Genomic DNA, 20,886 nt, shown 5'->3' on the forward strand with positions numbered 1-20,886 from the left:
AACAACATTAATGTTTTGGAGTGGCCCAGCCAGAGCCCTGACTTGAATCTAATTAAGAATCTGTGGAGGGAGCTAAAGATCAGGGTGATGGCAAGAAGACCCTCCAACCTGAAAGATTTGGAGCTCATTGCTAAAGATGGATGGGCAAAAATACCTGTGGAGACATGCAAAAAGCTGGTCTGCGATTATAGGAAGAGTAGAAATGCTTTTCTATTGATTATTGAGAAGGGTATGAATAATTTTGGACTGGACACTTTTTGCTCAAATGTAAATAAAAGCTGAGAAATGTTTTTTTTTCCACAATAATGCCTCTTGTATATTGTCTTATTAACTGTTGCAAGACACCTGCGTCGTTTTCCATCAAAAAAATGACTTGCTGGTTGAATAAAAGTACGGTAACTTTAAGTCAACATTTGCCAGGGGTATGAATAGTTTTGGGCAGCACTGTATATATAGATTTCATTATTATTTCACAAATGTTATCCTAATGAATTCACAACTGTTACTGTAATCTTTGCAGTCTGAATCCAGGGTGGGAAACTGCCAAGCTTAAATCTGTTCGTATACATTACCAGTGTTTTTTTAGAGCAGGTTTTAGAAGAGGTTCTCTGACATGACAGGCATTTCACCCTGAGGACAGTCCATCTTTCGTTTTCTACGCCACCCACACAGAAGCTCACCATATCTGGACAAAAATGGCTGGATCAGTTGATAGCAATTTTGTACTGTGCAAGTACAGAGTCCTAACCCTTTACATTCTAATACAATAGTACTATATGGGCCCTACATTATCAGTTGTCTACTGGGCAAAAACAAACAGATGAACTTATAGAAAATGCAAGAAAAAATACTCATTGTTTTTTTAGGAGAGGAATAACTAGATGAATTGATAATATTAGTTCTATATTGATGGAGGATAATAATAAATTTGACTTCCCTGATAATGTATGCTTGAAAAATTGAATATTTACTTTGGAAGGTAAGCTGAATGGTGTATGCTAGTTTTACTGGTGGTCTTTTCAGCAGTGGACAGCTTGCTATAGAGGATTTGGTGCTATGTTTCCCTAGAGCCTACTGTCACATATTAACCCCACAGCACAGAATGATCAGTTTACTTATGTGCTTCACTGAGATAACTGTGGCCAAAGGCACTGTTTTGACTTGATTTATGAACTCAGAAGTTGAGTAAAAATCAAGGTTTATTACATATTTATTTTTACAGGAAAAATGAAGATTCTTAGATTTTTTCTCTCCATACAAATATGATTCAAATCCTTCTTTTGATAAAGACAATCTGTATGGTAAACCTACTTCTGGACCCACCTATTCAGCAAAGAAAGTCAGTTGGCTGCCTTAGCCAGTTTGTTCCTGTTAACTCAAGACCTGATAGACTTCCTCTAGCTGAAGATTCAAAAGGTATGAGGTAAAAACTCACAAACCACCTAGCTCACATCCTAACTGGTTCCTTCTAGCTCAAAATTCATTTGGTTCCTTCTAGTTCACAATCTCATTGGTTCCACCTAGCTCAAAATCCAATGGGTCCCTTCTAGCTCACTATTTCACTGGCTCCGTTTAGCTCAGAATCCAATTGGTTCCTTCTAGCTCACAATCTAACTGGCTCCTTCTAGCTCACAATCCAATGGGTTCCACCTAGCTCACAACCTAACTGGTTCCTTCTAGCTCAAAATCCATTTGGTTCCTTCTAGTTCACAATCTCATTGGTTCTACCTAGCTCAAAATCCAATTAGTTCCTTCTAGCTCACTATTTAACCGTTTCCTTTTTGGTCACAATCCATTTGGTTCCTTCTAGCTCACAATCCCATTGGTTCCATGATGTTAACAACCTAATTGGTTTCTTCTAGCTCACAACCAATTGGCACAATCTAGCCCACAATCTAACCGGTTCCTTCTAGTTCCTGCCCTAAGGCAACTCAGACATCCCGTAAATTTGCATCCACACGTTCCTTAGTTTATAAAAAAAAAGAGAAGAGCTGCCTTTTCTGTGCCAAGATTGTAGGGATAATATACTCAAATTCTTTTTATAAATCGTACATATAAGCTCAAGTCTGCATATGTTAGAACTATTCTATGTAACAATATATATTATCGTGGCAAATAAACATTTAAAAATTCATATGGTTCATCTCCTGGGTTCTTTTTTCAAAAGCAAAATAAAACTTTTTTGAAACAGTAGTGGAATACAAGTTATGAGTTCACAGAAGGTTGGAAACCATGAGGGCCAAAGGTTCTTTTACATGAAGAAAGCTTCATCATCCTGGGGGCCATCAAGGAGATTCCTCTATAGCTAATTGGGTTTTGTGACAATATGACCATACAGGTCTTAGACAAGTTCTCAGTCCTGGAAGATTCATGTACCACTGAGGCACATGGAAGTGGTGTAAAGTCCTTGGCAGGGGTAAAATACAAATGGTTCCCAAAATACAGTTGCTACATCCCAGCTCATACTTGGGTGCTGAGAGCATGCAGCCCTCTAGAAAGATTTGGAGTGCCTGTCATCACAAGCAATGGTCCAGCCTCTGCATAGTGAGTGGGAGTGAAGGAATCTCTCTCCCTTCCATTGCACATGGTATCTGCAGTCCGTATGATATAAGGAGAGCCATATGGAGAATAGGCTGGTGCCACATGTGGAGTGTACGCTCCATCAAGATGGCCAGAAGAGCAGTCATGACAGGGAAAGTGTGAGTGAGGCCGGTGACCTGGATCTTGTTCCGCTTCCCCATGCAGCTCATCTTTTTTACAGCAGTAATACTGGAGAAGAAACAGAGAACAGCAGAGTTATTATTCTTTTCTGAATTCCAACCTGGACCACCAATAGAAGGCCATTTACAGAATCTAGTACATAAGAAAATGTGCTTTTATTTTTGTTAAAGCAAACCTTAAGTGAAAATAAGTGATGAGATCAACAACTGAATCTGTAGCGCTAATTCTAAATAGGACTTTCTTGGAATCCCATAGTCTTATTTTGTATTTACAGGTTGAACATTTTTTTAAAGTTTTGAATATTTCAAGAGGGTGTTTTTATGTTATTCAGCTCTCATTAATACAAATCTTTAATGTTTTATCTCATTATCTTTTCCCTGCATTTAGATGTGTTTTTTTTCCTCAACCATACAGAGGTGTGTGTGTGTGTGTGTGTGTGTGTGTGTGTGTGTGTGTGTGTGTGTGTGTGTGTGTGTGTGTGTGTGTGTGTGTGTGTGTGTGTGTGTGTGTGTGCGCACGTGTGTGTGCCGCGATCACTCGAAAACTTGACCGATTTGAACGAAACTTGGTACACAGATCCCTTACTACCTTGGATGATATGTTCTGGGGGTCTCACGTCCCCCCCTGCACACGTGGGCGGAGCTACAAACAGCCAATCAATTTTCACCCATTCAAGTCAATGGAGAAAATGTAAACGGCTTCCATTCTCACAGTAGTCAAGCCAGAGTCCCCAACACTTGTCACAGTTGGTCACTTCATGACCGAGGTTACAAATCCAGGAAAAGTGGGCGGAGCATAAAACAGCCAACCAAATTTCAGCCATTCATTTTAAATGGGAAAATGTAAACTGCAGCCATTCTTAGACTGTTAATGGCAGGGTTCTCAAACTTGCCACAGTTGGTCACTGGGTGAATGCGATTAAGATTCAAGAAAGTGGGTGAAGCCTACAACAGCCAATCAAAATTCACCTATTGATTTTCAAGGGGAATATATAAAACTGCTGCTATTCTTACACTTTTAATGGCAGAGGCTTCAAACTTGCTTCAGTTGGTCATTGGGTGACTGGGGTTCAAATTCACTAAAGGGGCGGGGCCACAAACAGCCAATCAGATTTCCTTGGTGGATAAACTGCTTCCATTCACACATTTTTGATGCCAGGAACCTGAACGTTCACAAACTTGGTCATGGAGTAATTGTGTGTGTCAAGGTTACAAAAAGTGGGCGGAGCAAAAAACATTTTTTTACTGGGAAAAAATAAACTGCAGCCATTCTTACACCGTTAATGGCAGGGTTCTCAAACTTTGTACAGTTGGTCACTGGGTGAATGAGATTAAGATTTTGGAAGGTGGGTGGAGCCTACAACAGCCAATAAAAATTCACCTTTTGATTTTCAAAGGGAATATTTAAGCTGCTAGCATTCTCTTATACTGTTAATAGCAGATGCCTCAAACCTGGTACAATTGGTCACTGGGTGACGGGTTCAAATTCAAAAAGGGGGTGGAGCCACAAACAGCCAGATTTGTTTATTTTTCAATGGGAATATACAAAGTATTGATACTAAGGACCCCAAAGCTGATAAACTTGATAATTGAGTGACTGTATGTCAAGGTTAGAAAAAGTGGGCGGTGCCAACAACTACATTTTTTACATGGCAGGGTTCCCAAACTTTACACAATTGGCCACTGGGTGACTGGGATGAATATTCAGAAATGTGGGTGGAGCCTACAACAGCCAATCAAAATGTACCTATTGATTTTCAAGGGGAATGTTCACATTGCTACCATTCTTACACTGTTAATGGCAGAGGCTTCAAACCTGATACAGTCAGTCATTGGGTGACTGGAGTCCAAATTCACTAAAGGGGTGGAGCCACAAACAGCCAATCAGATTTGTTAGATTGATTTCAGCCATTCTGTTATTGGCAGAGTTCTCAAACTGGGTGGGTGACACAGTTGGTCACTGAGACTAATATTCAGGAAAGTGGGTGGAGCCTACCACAGCCAATCAAAATTCACCTTTTGATTTTCAAGGGGAATATTTACATTGCTGCCATTCTTACACTCTTAACCTCCCTGGCGGTAACCCCGAACGTAGTTTTTTTTGCTGCACGCAGCTAGCACTTTGCTAGCTGTGTCAGCACACCGATCGCCGCCGCCCCACGCTCGATCACCGCTATCCATCGCGCCGCGCCGCCCCCCCCCCAGACCCCGTGCGCTGCCTGGCCAATCAGTGCCAGGTAGTGCTGAGGGGTGGATCGGGACTCCCAATGACGTCACAACGTTGCTGACGTCGGTGACGTCATCCCGCCCCGTCGCCATGGCGACAGGGGGAAGCCCTCCAGGAAATCCCGTTCTTTGAACGGGATTTCCTGATCGGAGATCGCTGAAGGCGATCGAAGTGGGCGGGGGCGGCTATCATGTTTATGGCAGGGTTCCAAAACTTTGCCCAGATTAATATTCAGGGAAGTTGGATGAGCCTATAATAACCAATCAAAATTCCCCTGTTGTTTTTCAAGTGGAATATTTAAATTGCTGCCATTTTTACACTGTTAATAGCAGATGCCTCAAACCTGCTACAGTTGGTCATTGGGTGACTGGGGTTCAAATGCTGGAGAGGGGGGTGAAGCCACAAACGGCCAATCTGATTTGTTTAATTTCTATTGGAATATACAAATTATTGATGCCAAGGACCCCAAAGCTCACAAACTTGGTCATTGAGTGTTTGTGCGTTAGGGTTAGAAAGTGGGCGGAGCCAACACCAGCCAAATACATACCCGGGCAACGCCGGGCAATCAGCTAGTAACCTATAATTAGTGGCCTTGTAACACATGGAGACAGCACACAAATCGCTCAGTATAGCACTGTATTGTCAGGAAGGTGTGGACATTGTACATAGTATAATTAGTTGTCAGTGGGAGTTACACTATGGGTTGACTGCAGTTCAGTCAACGCCCTGAAATCTTAACCCTTCTATTAGAAAAAAGGGACACAGCCTAGTTCAAAGTAGGATTAAGACTATACATACACAAGTTTATCTCATCACATTACATGTAACTTCAGGTATCCTTTAAATACTCCTTTTATATTGTAGCATAGGTACAATTTCCTTACAGCGGAATTCTACAAATGGTACATTTAAATAACAAAATCTTCCTGCTCTAAGCTCTACTTACAAACATGTGACTTTAGTAGGTTTAAATGACCGATTTCAGACATTTTGGCCATCATCTGCTTCAAGAAAGATCTTTTGTTGTCAGACCGAAAGGCATTTCTTGTCCAAAATCCTTTTTTTTTAATACATCAGGATAGCATATATGCTTCCATGGCAACCTTGCCTAGTAGTGAATGGGAAACTCTCTTAACTGTTGTACTGGAGCACCTTTGGCTGAAACAGTGTCTAGAAACCCTAATTTAAACCGACATTGCTGTGCCCTGTCTATGGGATAGTTTACAGATGGCAGGACACTCACAGGTGTTTGACAGTCTTCTATCTGCAGATTAAATTGTCATGTCTATGGCCAGCTCTAGCTTCAAGGCATGCTTCTTCTCTCATAGTAAATATGTAACACATTTTTTGACTTTGTCTATAAGTGGAAACACTGTGCCCTCTCTGTCCCCTGTACCTCCTCTATGCCCCCCCCCCCCCGTGCCTCCAGTGTCTCCCTCTGTTCCCTTTTGACTTCAGTGTCCCCCATTGTGCCCATCTCTGTGTCACCTCTGCCCCTAATGCCCTCAGTGTACTGCAGAAAAGAGTATTTCTTTGCCAGATTAAAATGGATTTTCTCAATTTTCAAAAGCCACAAGGTCTTTAAAAAGAAATGTGTTTCACTTGTTTGCACAGACTCAAATTTCACATCTTCAGGCCATTCGTATGGGCTGGTCGTTTGTAAGTCGCGTGTTTGTAAGTCAGGGACTACCTGTACTACAAACAAAGTCTTAAACTAAGACTGAGATTTACTTCTTACCTGAAGTCTGCAGTAGCATAGTACTCCAATAATACAAAGAAGTATTACAGATGCTAGGATTCCTCCTGTGATCACTACAGTTCCAGCTGTCATCCGAACAATCCCCCATCAAACCTGAACAACACAGACAATAACATAATATAGTATTATTGATATACTGCATATAGCACCATCATCTTCCATGGACCTGTAAGGAGTAAGCAACAAACATGGGTGCATAAAAATCCAGACATTAGTCCAAAATCTAGAATTGGTAGACCACATCCGGTAAATGTCACAGTGGCATACATATTATGCGGCCGAGGGTCAGTTGGGCGCAGAATGAGACAGCATTTCTCCCTACCAAGGATACAGCAGCAAAAACACTTACAATTATGAGTATGGGGAAGGGTTAGATTTTCTGTCAAGTTCTTACTGCTGTTGGCATTCTTTGAGAGAATTGTTTACATCAATTACTACTACATCAGTAGTCAGGGGCGTAACTAGAAGGGAGCAGCTGCTGTGACTGCAGGGGGTCCACGAGGTGTGTGTGTGGGGGGTATCCTATGACCAGTAGACCTCTGGAATGACCAAAAAGCAACAAGCAAATGCAAAGCGTGCTTCTAATCAGTGTTTAGGATACACCCTCATACAAGTCTATTATTGTTATTTTCCTTTGAGCGCGTTTTGCGATCCGATTGCGATCGGACCACAAAATGCTTGGAACACTTTGAACTAATGGAAACTGTGCAGGGATAGTCCTATTAGTGTGCTGTGTTTGCGATGCGATTTTCCCAGATCCCAATCATCGTGCCTGCTGCATTTTTCATGCGATTGGCTTCCTATACACAGTATAGGAGTGCAGGAAAATTCCATGGCAATTATGCTGTTGTGTGATTTTTTTTCCACAATTCAGCATTTCCACATGTATTCCAGCCCATTTCCCCAGTGGTAAATTGCAAATGTATCATAATAGGGCCCCTACACCCATCAGATCATGGCTGAATTGCGGTGTGATCACATTTCTCAGAGGAAGACAACCCTAAAGATGTCTAAACTGAGTCACTGCCCATGAAACATTGCATTTATCCAAAGGTGACAGTTGCAGTTATGACCACAGAGTTACTGTGGTTTCGAACGACCATCAGAAAGGACCATATATATTAGATGATGGGATCTTGGTGAAGAACTGCCAGGAAAATGAGTGTCTAAACATCCATTTGTGAACTGACCCACAGAGTCTAGAAAGAAAAATCTGAACTTCCTGTCTTTGCTCATTTGATTTCAACATCCAAAGATCTTTTACAGCTTGTAATAGATTTCATTAATGTATTAATGCAATCTATCAGTCCTGGGTCCTAACAGCACAGGAATGGGAGATGTGACAGTGGGATCTCACCTAGGATACCATAATGACCAGAAATGGTCATTGCCTGTATCAGATTATTATTATTATTATTATTATTATTATTAATAATAATAATAATAATAATAATAATAATAATAATACAAACTGAAGACATTAAAGAGACCTCATCAAAGATGTTATAGTACATCTGGAGAGAGACACAGATGCTTATCCATTTGTGAAAAGCAGGAGTCATCTACCTGGCATATAAATGTCACAATTATATTTTGCAAGTAGAACATTGGGTAGATCCAAGCTGAGGTGGAGAAACATGTGACTTGGTGTAACGATCGGTGTAACACAGAGAGAGTCTGATTACTGGTGATCTGCAGTATCACTGGGAATACAGATATATACCCGATTATAGATGATCTGCAGTATCACCGATAATCAGATATACAAGCTAACCTCTGGATACCTGAGTAAGAGTGCTTGATGCAACAGTAATACTAGAGGACTAGGCCTCAGTACAGTAAGGAGTACTGCACTACTTCCTTCCGTGGACCAGAACTTTCCCAGGAGGAGGAGTCAGGCAGAGAGTAGGAAGGACAGCCCGAGAGTGACACTCAGGAGGAAGTGCCACTACCAGGACTGGAAACCGCCTCTAACAGTAAGGTCGGTTCTCGAGGTCGGACAAGCCAAGTCGTAACCACACAGACAGACAAGGTACAGATTCAGAAGGCAGGAGCGTAGTCTAAAGTACAGGCAGGGTCGGCAACAGGGTATCAGATATATCGGGGTACAGAATCAGGAGGCAGGTGCAGAATCTAAAGACGAGCCGGGGTTCGGCAACAGAGTATCAGAGGTACAAGATCAGAGTTCAGAAGAATGGTCAGACAGGCAAACAGGTCATAACAGATAATCACAATCAAACTAGTACTTTAAACTATCAACAGAATCTAGCTAAGTGTAGGATTACAGCTCCAGCTTTTCCCGGCACACTTTCGGATCTGACTCAGGTCTGCGTGCTACCACGTAGTGATCGCAACGCCAGACAACCAGCAACTGAACAGCCAGCAGTATATATACCAGAACACTCTCCAGGCCCCTCCCTAAGTGCTGGACCAATGAGAGGTGTAGAAAATGTCAGCTGACCAGCCTGGTCAGCTGACTCACTTCTGGCTGTCATATAAGCTCTGCCTCTGCGCGCGCGCGTCACTCTGAATCTTGGTGGACTATCAGTCCCAGCCACACCAGTACTGTCTTGCAATGTACCCGCTGAGCTGTGCACGGGGTTGGTCGCACCGCCCTCAGTACCGGCGGCGGCCTCCCCGCGCTGGGTCAGTGTGTCTGTGGCAGACCCATGCGCGCTAACCGGCGCGTCCAACGCGGCGGTTTTTCCGCGTTCCGCCACGCCATGCGCGGAAAGAGCCACCTCCCGCTGACTTCTAGCGGCGGCTCTTCCGCGTTTCTTTACACTTGGCATCTGGAAAATACAGGAGCATTGCAGATATGATGGCAGAAGGTTGCAGAATGACGCTTTGATGATTGTACGTGACTCACAAAAGTGTAAGAGTTTCCCCTATCATCTGATATGTCATCTTTTAGTTCATATTTGCAGTACACTTGTATTGGGAGAAAATGGAGGCTGCTGACACGTACCTACTGCTGGTGCTTTCACTTTAATGCTTTCTAAATCACTGACATGAAGCTTGCATGCAGACCGCGGGCTTAGATTACTAAAGCTGCAATGAGAAGCACGCTAGGCAACCCACCATGATTACATCAGTGTTTATAGCTGCTAATTGTTGCAGCGATGGTAAGTGTGATCAACCAGAAATGATGCACTTTAATAAAACAATTAGTTGTAGTAGTAGTTTTAGTTGCCTGATTGATAAACTTGTTTAGGCTATACTATAAAATGTCCTTGAGAGTTATTCACAAAATGAGTAATTTATTTCCAGTGACTTTCATGTTAAAAAGGACTGCTGGTACACCCTAGAAGGTGGAGACATCCTACTCTTTTCCATCCTCCATGGCCTTCTAAAAGGGTAGGGTTCACCCCCTCCCCAACGCCTCTAGGTATTGTGTGTCTGTATGATGTGTTATGGAGGAGGGGTAATAAGTCCCAAGACCAAGGACAAGCCCACCGGCAGGCATAAGAGAATTGGGAGTAGGCATCATTTCTCTGGAACCCATCATTGTACACAGCCAATTACTGGACATATAGTACAGTATAATTACTCCATTACACACGACAAGTCTGTTACTAGCTTCAGGAATGGTAATAACATCATACAATACAATACAATACAATAACATTTCTATAGCGCTTTTCTTCAATAGGACTCAAAGCGCTTAGGCTCTCTCAGATTCAGTAGTTGGTAGTAGGATGAAGTATTCACACAACAAAAGTTATATTTCTGCAAATGCCAAACTGAACAGGTGGGTTTCAGTCTAGATTTAAACACCTCATATAATATTTCTCTTTACCAAGGATACTTGGTGACAAGGAAACTGAAAAATTCACACAGTGATCAATGGTCATTTAAAATAAACTGTTTTTCCATTCCAATGGTGCAGCTGCATACCAACACAGTCTCTCTGTTCTTCCTGCAATGACTGATACCAAGATCAGCCAACTGCAATCCCCGGCAAGTAAAGTAGGATCATTATAAGAAGCGAATTCTGGGAAAATGTACCGGCCCTAGCTTGTGGCAAAGTTTTAGTTGGAGGGGAGATGGACTGGGACTCCAAGATGAGGAGATGGTAAAATAGAAATTGTCAGCACTATATAAATAGACAAAAGTAATAATAAAATAGAGGTTGTTAAGGCTGACCTAAAAATCCATGCTTTGTTGGTAAGCCACTCCCCTTTCTGAAAAAGTGCCATGGCAGTTTTCTGCCTTTGCAAGAGATTGTGTCATCTGTAAAAGAGAAGTGCCTCATATTTGGTGCTTGCACATCCTGTATGTGGCTGAACAGCAGTTGGTGGTATTAAGAGATCTGACCCAGAGCTGGAAGCGCGTAACTTATACTGCTCCCTGTACTTTTCTGCATATTAGGGATGTGGACAGAAAAGTGGGAACCCCCTAAGCGTCAAAGTCCATGGGGGCTATTGTTACGCCTGTGATAAACAAGCATGTAGCACTAGCAGATCAGGTGTTTCTGACATTTTTGTCATGACAAGATTATCCGCATGCTTGTTTCAGTTGTGCGTGATTGCAGCCAAATAGATCAGCAGGGCTGCCAGGCAACTGGTATTGTGGAACCTCTTGGTGGCTGCTCCATGCCGAATGGCATGAACAGTGCGGCAGCCCCAGGACCACTCCACGCCGATTGGCGTGAATGGCTGGGAATGAGGTTTGCAGGAGATCGCGCACGCACCGCGCATCTCCGCATGGATGACGGAGCTCAGCTCGCCATCAGTCTCTCAGCGGCGATCACCCCTTGGAGACTGTTACACTACAGCGTTGCGATCTAAGGCAGCGCTGTACTGGGGACAGCCATGTGACACGGCTGTCCCCCTGGGAGACACAGGAGCGATCCGCTGTGATAGGCTGAAGCCTATCACAGCGATTGACGGGGGGGAGGGAGGGATGTTAAAATAATTTTTAAAAAATGCGGAAATTTAATTAAAAAAAATATTTATAAAAAATAAATAAACATTCCTGGGGCGATCTGACCCCACCAACAGAAAGCTCGTTGGTGGGGAGAAAACGTGTGTGCTGAGTTGGACGGCCCTGCAGTGAGGCCTTAAAGCTGCAGTGGCCTATTTTGTAAAAAATGGCCTGGTCACTAGGGGGGTTTAATACCACGGGCCTTAAGTGGTTAAAAGAAAATAAATATGGTAGCCTCCATATACTTCTCCCTTCAGGTCCCCTTTAAAAAGCTGTTACTTGATATTTCCCTTTGTAAACTATTAGCTCTGGTGGACCCTTATCCCCTGTAATAAAATGTCCTTTCCGCCAAGGACCCACTAGGATTGCAATTACTATTTCCGGTATTTTGAAGCGCTGCACAGTTAATTGCACAGCACTTCCAATTTGTGTTTAGATTTTTTTTCTGTTTTCATAAATTGTATTATACATACTGAGTGTTACGATGTCTGGCTGGAACCGGCAGGATGTTCTGCCCATAGCCCTGCCCCTAACAGAAGAGGTCATAGGTGCTTCTCTATCTCCAATCAGAGAAGTATCTGTGATCTCTTCTGAAAGGGGGCGGGGCTATGGGCACTAGCAGGACATTGTGACACTTAATAAGTATAATAAAGTATTATAAAACAGAAAAAAAACACAAATTGGAAGTGCTGTACAATTTACTGTACAGTGCTTCAAAACACCAGGAATTGTAATCGCAATCCTAGTGGGTCCTTAGTTTAAAGGACATTTTATTATACCCAGTATACTAGGTAAGTATATTAAACCTTATTTAAAAAAAAAGTTCAGTCCCAAATCACTTTTAACAGTGATTGCAGCGCTTGTATAGATTGCATTGGAGTGCAAACGTGCCTCAAATGCTGCATGTCCTGCGAATGCGATTGGCCCTAATCGCACTGGTGGGTTTCCCACCACTCAAATACAGTGGCAAAGCATTTTCTGTAATCTAAAAAATGCGGCCAAAATCGCTCTAGTGGGTCCCATGCCTACAAGGGAACCTGTGATGGGACTATTTAAAGCCGTTCAGGTAGTAAGGTTGCATATACTCTACATCCTTAAAGGGAACCTGAAGCGAGTAAAATTATTTAAAACAAACACATGACGTAACTGCAAATGAATATTACAGTAATATTCATTTGCAGCTACGTCATGTGTTTGTTTTAAAGAGACACTGAAGCGAAAAAAAAATTATGATGTTATGATTTGTATGTGTAGTACAGCTAAGAAATGAAACATTAAGATCAGATACATCAGTCTAATTGTTTCCAGTACAGGAAGAGTTAAGAAACTCCAGTTGTTATCTCTATGCAAAAAAGCCATTCATTTCTACGACTTTCAAAAGTCGTGGAGAGGGCTGTCTTCTGACTTTTATTATCTCAACTGTTTACTTTTTCTCTGCCAGAGGAGAGGTCATTAGTTCACAGACTGCTCTGAAAGAATCATTTTGAATGCTGAGTATTGTGTAATCTGCACATATTAGAGAATGATGCAATGTTAGAAAAAACACCGTATACCTGAAAATAAAAATATGAGAATATTTTCTTTGCTGCTAATCTTCTAGTAATTATTCATAGTACACAACCAATACATCATATCATATTTATTTTTCGCTTCAGTGTCTCTTTAAATAATTTTACTCGCTTCAGGTTCCCTTTAAGGATGTAGAGTATATGCAACCTTACTACCTGAACGGCTTTAAATAGTCCCATCACAGGTTCCCTTGTAGGCATGGGACCCACTAGAGCGATTTTGGCCGCATTTCAGTGGGCTGAATAATTACGCACACCCCACTTTGCAGTTATTGATTTGTAAAAAAATGTTTGGAATGATGTATGATTTTCGATCCACTTCTAACATGTACACCACTTTGTATTGGTCTTTCACGTGGAATTCCAATAAAATGTATGCATGTTTGTGGCAGTAATATGACAAAATGTGGAAAACTTCAAGGGGGCCGAATACTTTTGCAACCCACTGTACATACTAACCTCATCATCAGATCCTCTCAGAAGCTCACCATTTTCTTCTTACGGTGATCCCTTGAAATATATAATAGCAAATATATCGGCGCCAAGGAACAATGGAACCGCCGCCGAGAAGAACAATGTCCAAAAGTTCAGAAGTCAGGCATTCATCAAAGGTCAGCACAGGTTTAGAAAGTCATTGTATGTAGGGAATGATAAATTCTTCACCACACTATATCAAATGCTCAGAGGTAGGTAATGGTATCCGCCAAACATGAAAAGGCTTACCAGCTCCCAACAACCCACATTATAAGGTTGTAAAATGGCTCAGGTCACAGATAACGTCCAGGGAACATCAGACGTCGTGAAGATCCAGTGGACATCCGTATGGAGGTAAAGTTTCAGGAATTTATATAGGAAAACAAAAACGGCAATATCTAAGCGTAAACCGTTTATTTTGATAAAATGTCTTTAAAAGGCAGTAGATATAAAAACAATAACTCACATAACTCACATACGGGGCCCATAACCTGGGAGCCCTGGAAGATTAGCATGTAATGGTCAATCGTAGATCAATAGACAATGGTGCCGCCTGTTACCTTCCCAACAGTTTCGGAGTCTTGCGTCATCATCCCCTGATGACGCAAGACTGCGAAACCGGTCGGGAAGGTAACAGGCGGCACCATTGTCTATTGAGCTACGATTGTCTATTGATCTACGATTGACCATTACATGCGCGCTAATCTTCCGGGGTTCCCAGTTTATGGGCCCCGTATGTGAGTTATTGTTTTTATATATACTGCCTTTTAAAGAAATTTTATCTAAATAAACGAAATAATGAAACTTTACCTCCATACGGATGTCCACTGGATCTTCACAACGTCTGATGTTCCCTGGACGTTATCTGTGACCTGAGCCATTTTACAACCTTACATTGTGGGTTGTTGGGAGCTGGCAAGCCTTTTCTTGTTTTGATGTTTGGCGGATACCTACCTCTGAGCATTTGATATAGTGTGGTGAAGAATATATCATTCCCTACATACAATGACTTTATAAACCTGCGCTGACCTTTGATGAAGAACTGAAATATACCAGTTGCTGTCAATTATATATCAGCAGCTGTCAGTTACAACTGAATGTGCAAGGTAATGTCCATGTTTCCCTATGGCTCAAGTGGGTGATATTACAGTTTAACAGTGTGCTGACCAGGAATCTGTAATGGGATAATGGACATTTTTAAAAAGGAGGATGGCAAATTTATTGATTACAGTGGACAAATGGGATGCAGGAGAGGAGAAAGAGATTGAGGAGTAGACTACAAAGGAGGTAAGTATGACCTGTGTATGGTTATTTTGATTTTTTATTTTCAGTTCAGGTTCTCTTTAAAGTGGGATAAAACTCTGTATAACATTCAACAAAAAATGTGTTTCCTACTTTTTATTACCTATTCAGTTACCATATTTACTTTTGGGCACAAGTAATATTGTCTGTTTACAAATTACAAGGTCTCATAGTTGCTGTATTTATATATTAAAACCCCCGGTGCCCACAATTTTTCGGCTTGTGAACTTCTTTAAAAATTAGCAATTCAAAATGATGTATCTATGTACAATTTTAGAAAGGTAGAACTACATTATGGAAACCCCTGTATTAACCACCTTAGCGGTATGGACGAGCTCAGCTCGTCCATTACCGACAGAGGGTGCCGCTCAGGCCCTGCTGGGCCGATTTTAATGAAATAAAGTGCAGCACACGCAGCCGGCACTTTGCCAGCCGCGTGTGCTGCCTGATCGCCGCCGCTCTGCGGCGATACGCCGCGAGCAACGGCGAAAGAGGGTCCCCCCAGCCGCCTGAGCCCTGCGCAGCCGGAACAAATAGTTCCGGCCAGCGCTAAGGGCTGGATCGGAGGCGGCTGACGTCAGGACGTCGGCTGACATCCATGACGTCATTCCGCTCGTCGCCATGGCGACGAAGTAAGCAAAACACGGAAAGCCGCTCATTGCGGCCTTCCGTGTTACTTTTGGCCGCCGGAGGCGATCAGAAGAACGCCTCCGGAGCGCCCTCTAGTGGGCTTTCATGCAGCCAACTTTCAGTTGGCTGCATGAAATAGTTTTTTTTTTATTTAAAAAAAACCCTCCCGCAGCCACCCTGGCGATCTTAATAGAACGCCAGGGTGGTTAAAATCTATCTAGTGGTCATTTCTCAACTGCACACATACTACAGTAGAAGCTCAGTTTCAGCACTATGCTAATGTTTACTAAATGTATCTAACAAAGGAATGTAAACAAAAGATAATGTTATCTTCTCTTCAGATGTGGGAAGAAGCTGCCCACTAAAGCAAAGAGCTTTCCACTGAAGAACGCTAATAAATCAGCATGACATATTTTTGTATACCTGCATGCTATGCGTGCTAGTGGCAGTGTAGCATGCGTAACTAAACAATGGCCACTGCTTACAAAAGCTGCGTGAGAGTGATGTATAGCTACCGTGATACATCAGTACCGCACAGCTTTTGTAAGCAGCAAGAAAACACTAAAAATATTCTTTAAAATACTTTTTCAAATACTTTTTGGTACAAAATGGCTGACAAGTTATTTTTAAGAAAAGGCGAACAATTATCCAAGGAGAAAATGCAGGAGAAAAAGTTAATTGCATATGGGCCACTATAGTATGCGTTACATTATTATTATTATTTATTGTATTTATAAAGCGCCAACATATTACACAGCGTTGGACATTAGTTTAGGTTACAGACAATATTTAAGGGTGACATACAGCAATATGACAATACAGGAATACAAGAAAACCAGATCACGCAGCACAGTATGAGTACAAGGTAATGCTTAGTCAGTCACTGGATGGAGCATGGAGATTAGGCAAGTTAGGTTCACTCAGATGCATAGCATGGGTTCACAGTAATGGAGGTGCATGATCAGGTAGGACACAAAAGGAGGAGGACCCTGCCCAAAGGCTTACAATCTAGAGGGAGAGGTAAGGACACGAATGGTAGGGGACCAGAGTTCAGCTGTAGGTTTAGAGCACTTGTGAGGGGTAGTAGGCCAGAGTGAAAAGGTGAGTTTTGAGGGCTTTCTTGAAGATGTTGAAGGAGGGGGCTGCCCTAATGGGTGGAGGTAGGGAGTTCCATAGTGTTGGAGCAGCTCTTGAGAAGTCCTGGAGGCGTGCATGGGACTGGGTGATGCGGTGGGCGGTTAGGCGAAGTTCATTGGAAGAGCGGAGTGAGCGGCTAGGTGTGTACCTCTGAGTAAGATCGGAAATGTAGGTTGGACAGGTTTTGTGGACAGATTTGTAGGTCAGACACAGTATCTTGAATCTGATTCTGGACTGGATAGGAAACTAGTGGAGGGATTCTAGGAGGGGATCTGCCGTGGTGGAGCGATGGGAGCAGTGGATAATTCTGGCTGCCGCATTCATGATGGACTGCAGTGGGGCTGTTCGGGTCATAGGGAGACCAGACAGCAGGGCATTGCAGTAGTCAAGGCGGGAAATTATGAGGGCATGGATGAGCATGCACAGCATGCACAGCATTGCTATACACTGCTCAGTCAAGCATTAATAGTATTTCATAACTACTTATTTTCCCCCTGAATTTAAGCTTGTCAATTATTAAGGACTGTCTGTCTGTTCGTGTTACTGAGATATGTGCATTTGCCTTGAGACAACCTGTTCCTCTCCTGGGTTGCAGAACTCTTCAGGAGGTCAGTAATAACCTACAGGTAAACATCTACTCTTAGTCAATAATTCACAGTATATTTGAGCCAGTATTGGTAGTCTACAACAGCATATTCAGTTGAAAGTTGGTGTTTCATTACATTTTAATTTCATTTTAATAATGTATTATTCCCATGGATGAGCAGGATATATTACTGAATATTATGGTTATTTCCATAAAATATATCTATTTCGTCTCTACAAAATAAATAATTCCAACAAACAACTCATATTCCCTTACAAGATCTATGGACTAGGCCACAGCATTGCTAGGTCAAAGTATTTAAGGTCCGTGTCCTAACCCTTTTTAATAGTCCTGCTTCCTGTGCAGCAGGCAGCAGTGCATGAGTGATCCTCCTATACAGCCTGTTTTTCTGCAGCGTCAGGTGATGTGGACTCATACTGCATTTTTTGGACCATAAGATGCAATTTTTCTCTCCCAAAACCCGCAAATACAAACATCGCTGACGGTAGCTCCCTGTTCTGTGCTCCCCCAGCCCTGCTAAGGGCCCTTTCACACCAGAGGGCTTTTTCGGCGTTTTAACGCCACAGCCGAGGTTGGCGTTTTCCTAGGTAAAATGAAAGTTCATAGACTTTCATTTTACCTTTCACATCTAACGCTGCGTTTTGGAGCGTTGTGTTTCAACGCTCCCAGGAGCTTTTTTAGGGCTGACCGTGGCGTTTCTCATTACAATTGATACTAATGTATTGGCGTTAAACGCCTTAAAACGCCTTGAAAACGCCTTAAAAACGCCAGCAGCCAAAACGCAGCGTTTTAGCCTTTTACCGCTGCCTGTAGTGTGAAAGAGCCCTTATCTTGCAGAATGTTAAGTGCAGTGGAAACAAGTAGTGCGTGTCTCACCTGTTTCGGGCGCCTGCAGCAATCAGCGACGTCCTCTCCCTGTGAAGGAGAGAAGATGCTGCTGATCACTACAGGTGCCCACGGAGCAGGTGAGACACATATTGTTGCTTCGACTGCACTGTAAACTCTACACTAACTCTGCACAATGCTAAGGGGACATAACGAGGCACATGAGGCACAAAATGGACAAGGGGGAAATAAGGAGGCACATGAGGGCACAAGATGAACAAGGGGGATATAACAAGGCAAATTGGGGCACAAAGTTCACAAGGGGAGAATAACGAGGCACATGGGGCAAAAGATGGACAAGGGGAACATAACGAGGCACGTGGAGACACAAGATGGACAAAAGGGACATAACGAGGCACATGGAGACACAAGATGGGCAAGGGGGAGATAACGAGGCACATGGGGGCACAAGATGGACAAGGGGGACATAACGAGGCACAAGATGGACAAGGGAGGCATAACGAGGCACATGGGGCCACAAGATGGACAAGGGGGACATAACGAGGCACAAGATGGACAATGGGGGCATAACGAGGCACATGGGGGCACAAGATGGACAAGGGGGACATAACGAGGCACATGGGGGCACAAGATGGACAAGGGGGACATAACGAGGCAGAAAGGGGGACATAACAAGGCACAAGAGGTACAAGTGGGACATAATAATTGGGGAGCGATGGGAACAGAAGCTCCACAAGATGCTGCTGCAACTCTGGACTATACAGAGGTTTCTCCTAGTACTGAGGTAATTATCTAACTTTTTTAACCTGATTATCGGCCTTTAATTGTAAAACAAAATGTATTTGAAACTAAAATGTACAGTTAAATTTAAATAACATTTCATTATAAAATGGCCTGCACTAATGCATACTGTACTGTATTTTTCAACAAAAAATTAACCTTTTTTTAAATATTTTTTTGATTAAAAATGAAGTATGATAGTAGTTTAAATGTATTATCCGGTGACCAGGCAGCACAATGGCGATCAGAAGCACTGGGTGCTGGGAGATTCGCTGTATGCACTTAGGGAGTCTTCCCCCAGATAGGTGCCCTTTGCTGGATATAGGATAGCCTGAGCACCTTGCTATGATTTCTTTTACATGGGAATGATCATTGCTATCTGCCATTTACATAAGGTTAGTAAAAGGTTGCCTCAATTCTGCTACTTTCATTCATTTAGCCAACATCTGTTGTACGTGTTCAGCCCAGGAACAGCAGAAGCTCTTCATACTGCTCTTAAACATGTTAGTGTGATAAACAATGTGTAATTACATTGCACTGTAATAATGATACATGATAGCTGTTTGCAGAAATGAGTCATACCACAAGTACTGTAGGTCAAGGTAGAGCAGAAGCCTAGAAACCAGAATTGGATGATGGAGGAGCAGGGCTGTCAGCTTGCCTTGGATCACTCAAACCTCGCATGAATCCAACCAGACATCCAGCAGCTGTGGTCTGCAGAGATACACAAAACAGGCGACAGGTCACTGACACAATGCTATGCTAAATGTAGAGGTAAATATCAGCTCTGATCTCTGTTCTGTACAAACAGATTAAATAAACATCTCAAACTGTATGCAGACTAGATTGTAATGGTGACCATTCACCTTTAGATTCGTAGCAGATCCCATAAACAATACATATCTATCTGATATTAAAGGGCAGCTGTAGTGAGAGGTATGTGGAGGCTTCCATATTTTTTTCTTTTTAAACAATACCAGTTGCCTGGCAGCCCTTCTGGTCTATTTGGCTGCAGTAGTGTCTGGATCACACCAGAAACAAGCATGCAGCTAATCTTGTCAGATCTGACAATAATGTCAGAAACACCTGATCTGCTGCATGCTTGTTCAGGGTCTGTGGTAATAGAGGCAGAGGATCAGCAGGACAGCCAGGCAACTGGTATTTCTTAAAAGGAAATAAATATGGCAGCTTCCACTTACCTCTCACAGTTGTCCTTTAAGTATTTATCTAGTTCACTAACTTTCATCAGTAGATATTAGAACAGATTTAAGCAGGGATATGCTCTAATATTAATTTTTAATTAATTCTGCATTTTATGGAAAGATGTGGAATAAAATTAGTTGTTAATAATAATAATTCAAATTGCAGTGTACAACTCTTTAAGGAAATAGTCCTCATAACACTCATTTTGGTCTAATGTGACCCAAATCATATGATTATTACACTTTTGTTAAAAAAAATTGCCATGACACATATCAGTAGTTCATAAGTCATGTACTAATTAAATTGTAATAGAAATAACCTTTCCATGTCAGCTTGCTGTGCATGTCTTACAGAGGAAAGACATAAGATCACTTTTTCGGGCTCTTTGGAAAGTATTCGCTAACCCGTGATGCCCCTCTTTCAGTATGTGTAATTAGCTGCACAAAACAGGAACATTACATCTCTGGTGGAGAATCACCTGCACTAATCATAAAACTGACACACCTAATAATCCATGTGATGCTCGGGAGGCTGAGCTTAGCATGTCACTAACCTGCCTCTACAGGTGAAGCAACTGCAACAGATTTGCAGGATCCCATGTGATGACTAGATCTTAACCACTTAAGCCCTCGGTCCTTTTAACTTTATGCATCCGAGCAATGTTCACCTCCCATTCATTAGCCTATAACTTTATCACTAATTATCAC

At 42.4% G+C, this 20,886-nt stretch overlaps 1 protein-coding gene across 1 annotated transcript in view; it reads right to left on the reverse strand.

Moving 5' to 3' along the window:
- Positions 1 to 870: 870 nt before the first annotated feature.
- The window catches only part of LOC137522495 (protein FAM163A-like), an 87,651-nt gene continuing 67,635 nt past the window's right edge, over positions 871 to 20,886 (reverse strand). Inside the window, exons 2-4 of the mRNA XM_068242566.1 lie at positions 19,559 to 19,690; positions 6,686 to 6,799; positions 871 to 2,769 (exon numbers count right to left, since the gene is read on the reverse strand). Of these exons, the coding sequence (XP_068098667.1) occupies positions 2,461 to 2,769; positions 6,686 to 6,778 (402 nt within the window). The 5' untranslated portion in view covers positions 6,779 to 6,799; positions 19,559 to 19,690 and the 3' untranslated portion in view covers positions 871 to 2,460. The remainder of the gene's footprint in view (positions 2,770 to 6,685; positions 6,800 to 19,558; positions 19,691 to 20,886) is intronic.

The sequence above is a fragment of the Hyperolius riggenbachi genome, chromosome 6, assembly GCF_040937935.1.
Source record: "Hyperolius riggenbachi isolate aHypRig1 chromosome 6, aHypRig1.pri, whole genome shotgun sequence".
Taxonomy (NCBI): Eukaryota; Metazoa; Chordata; class Amphibia; order Anura; family Hyperoliidae; genus Hyperolius; species Hyperolius riggenbachi.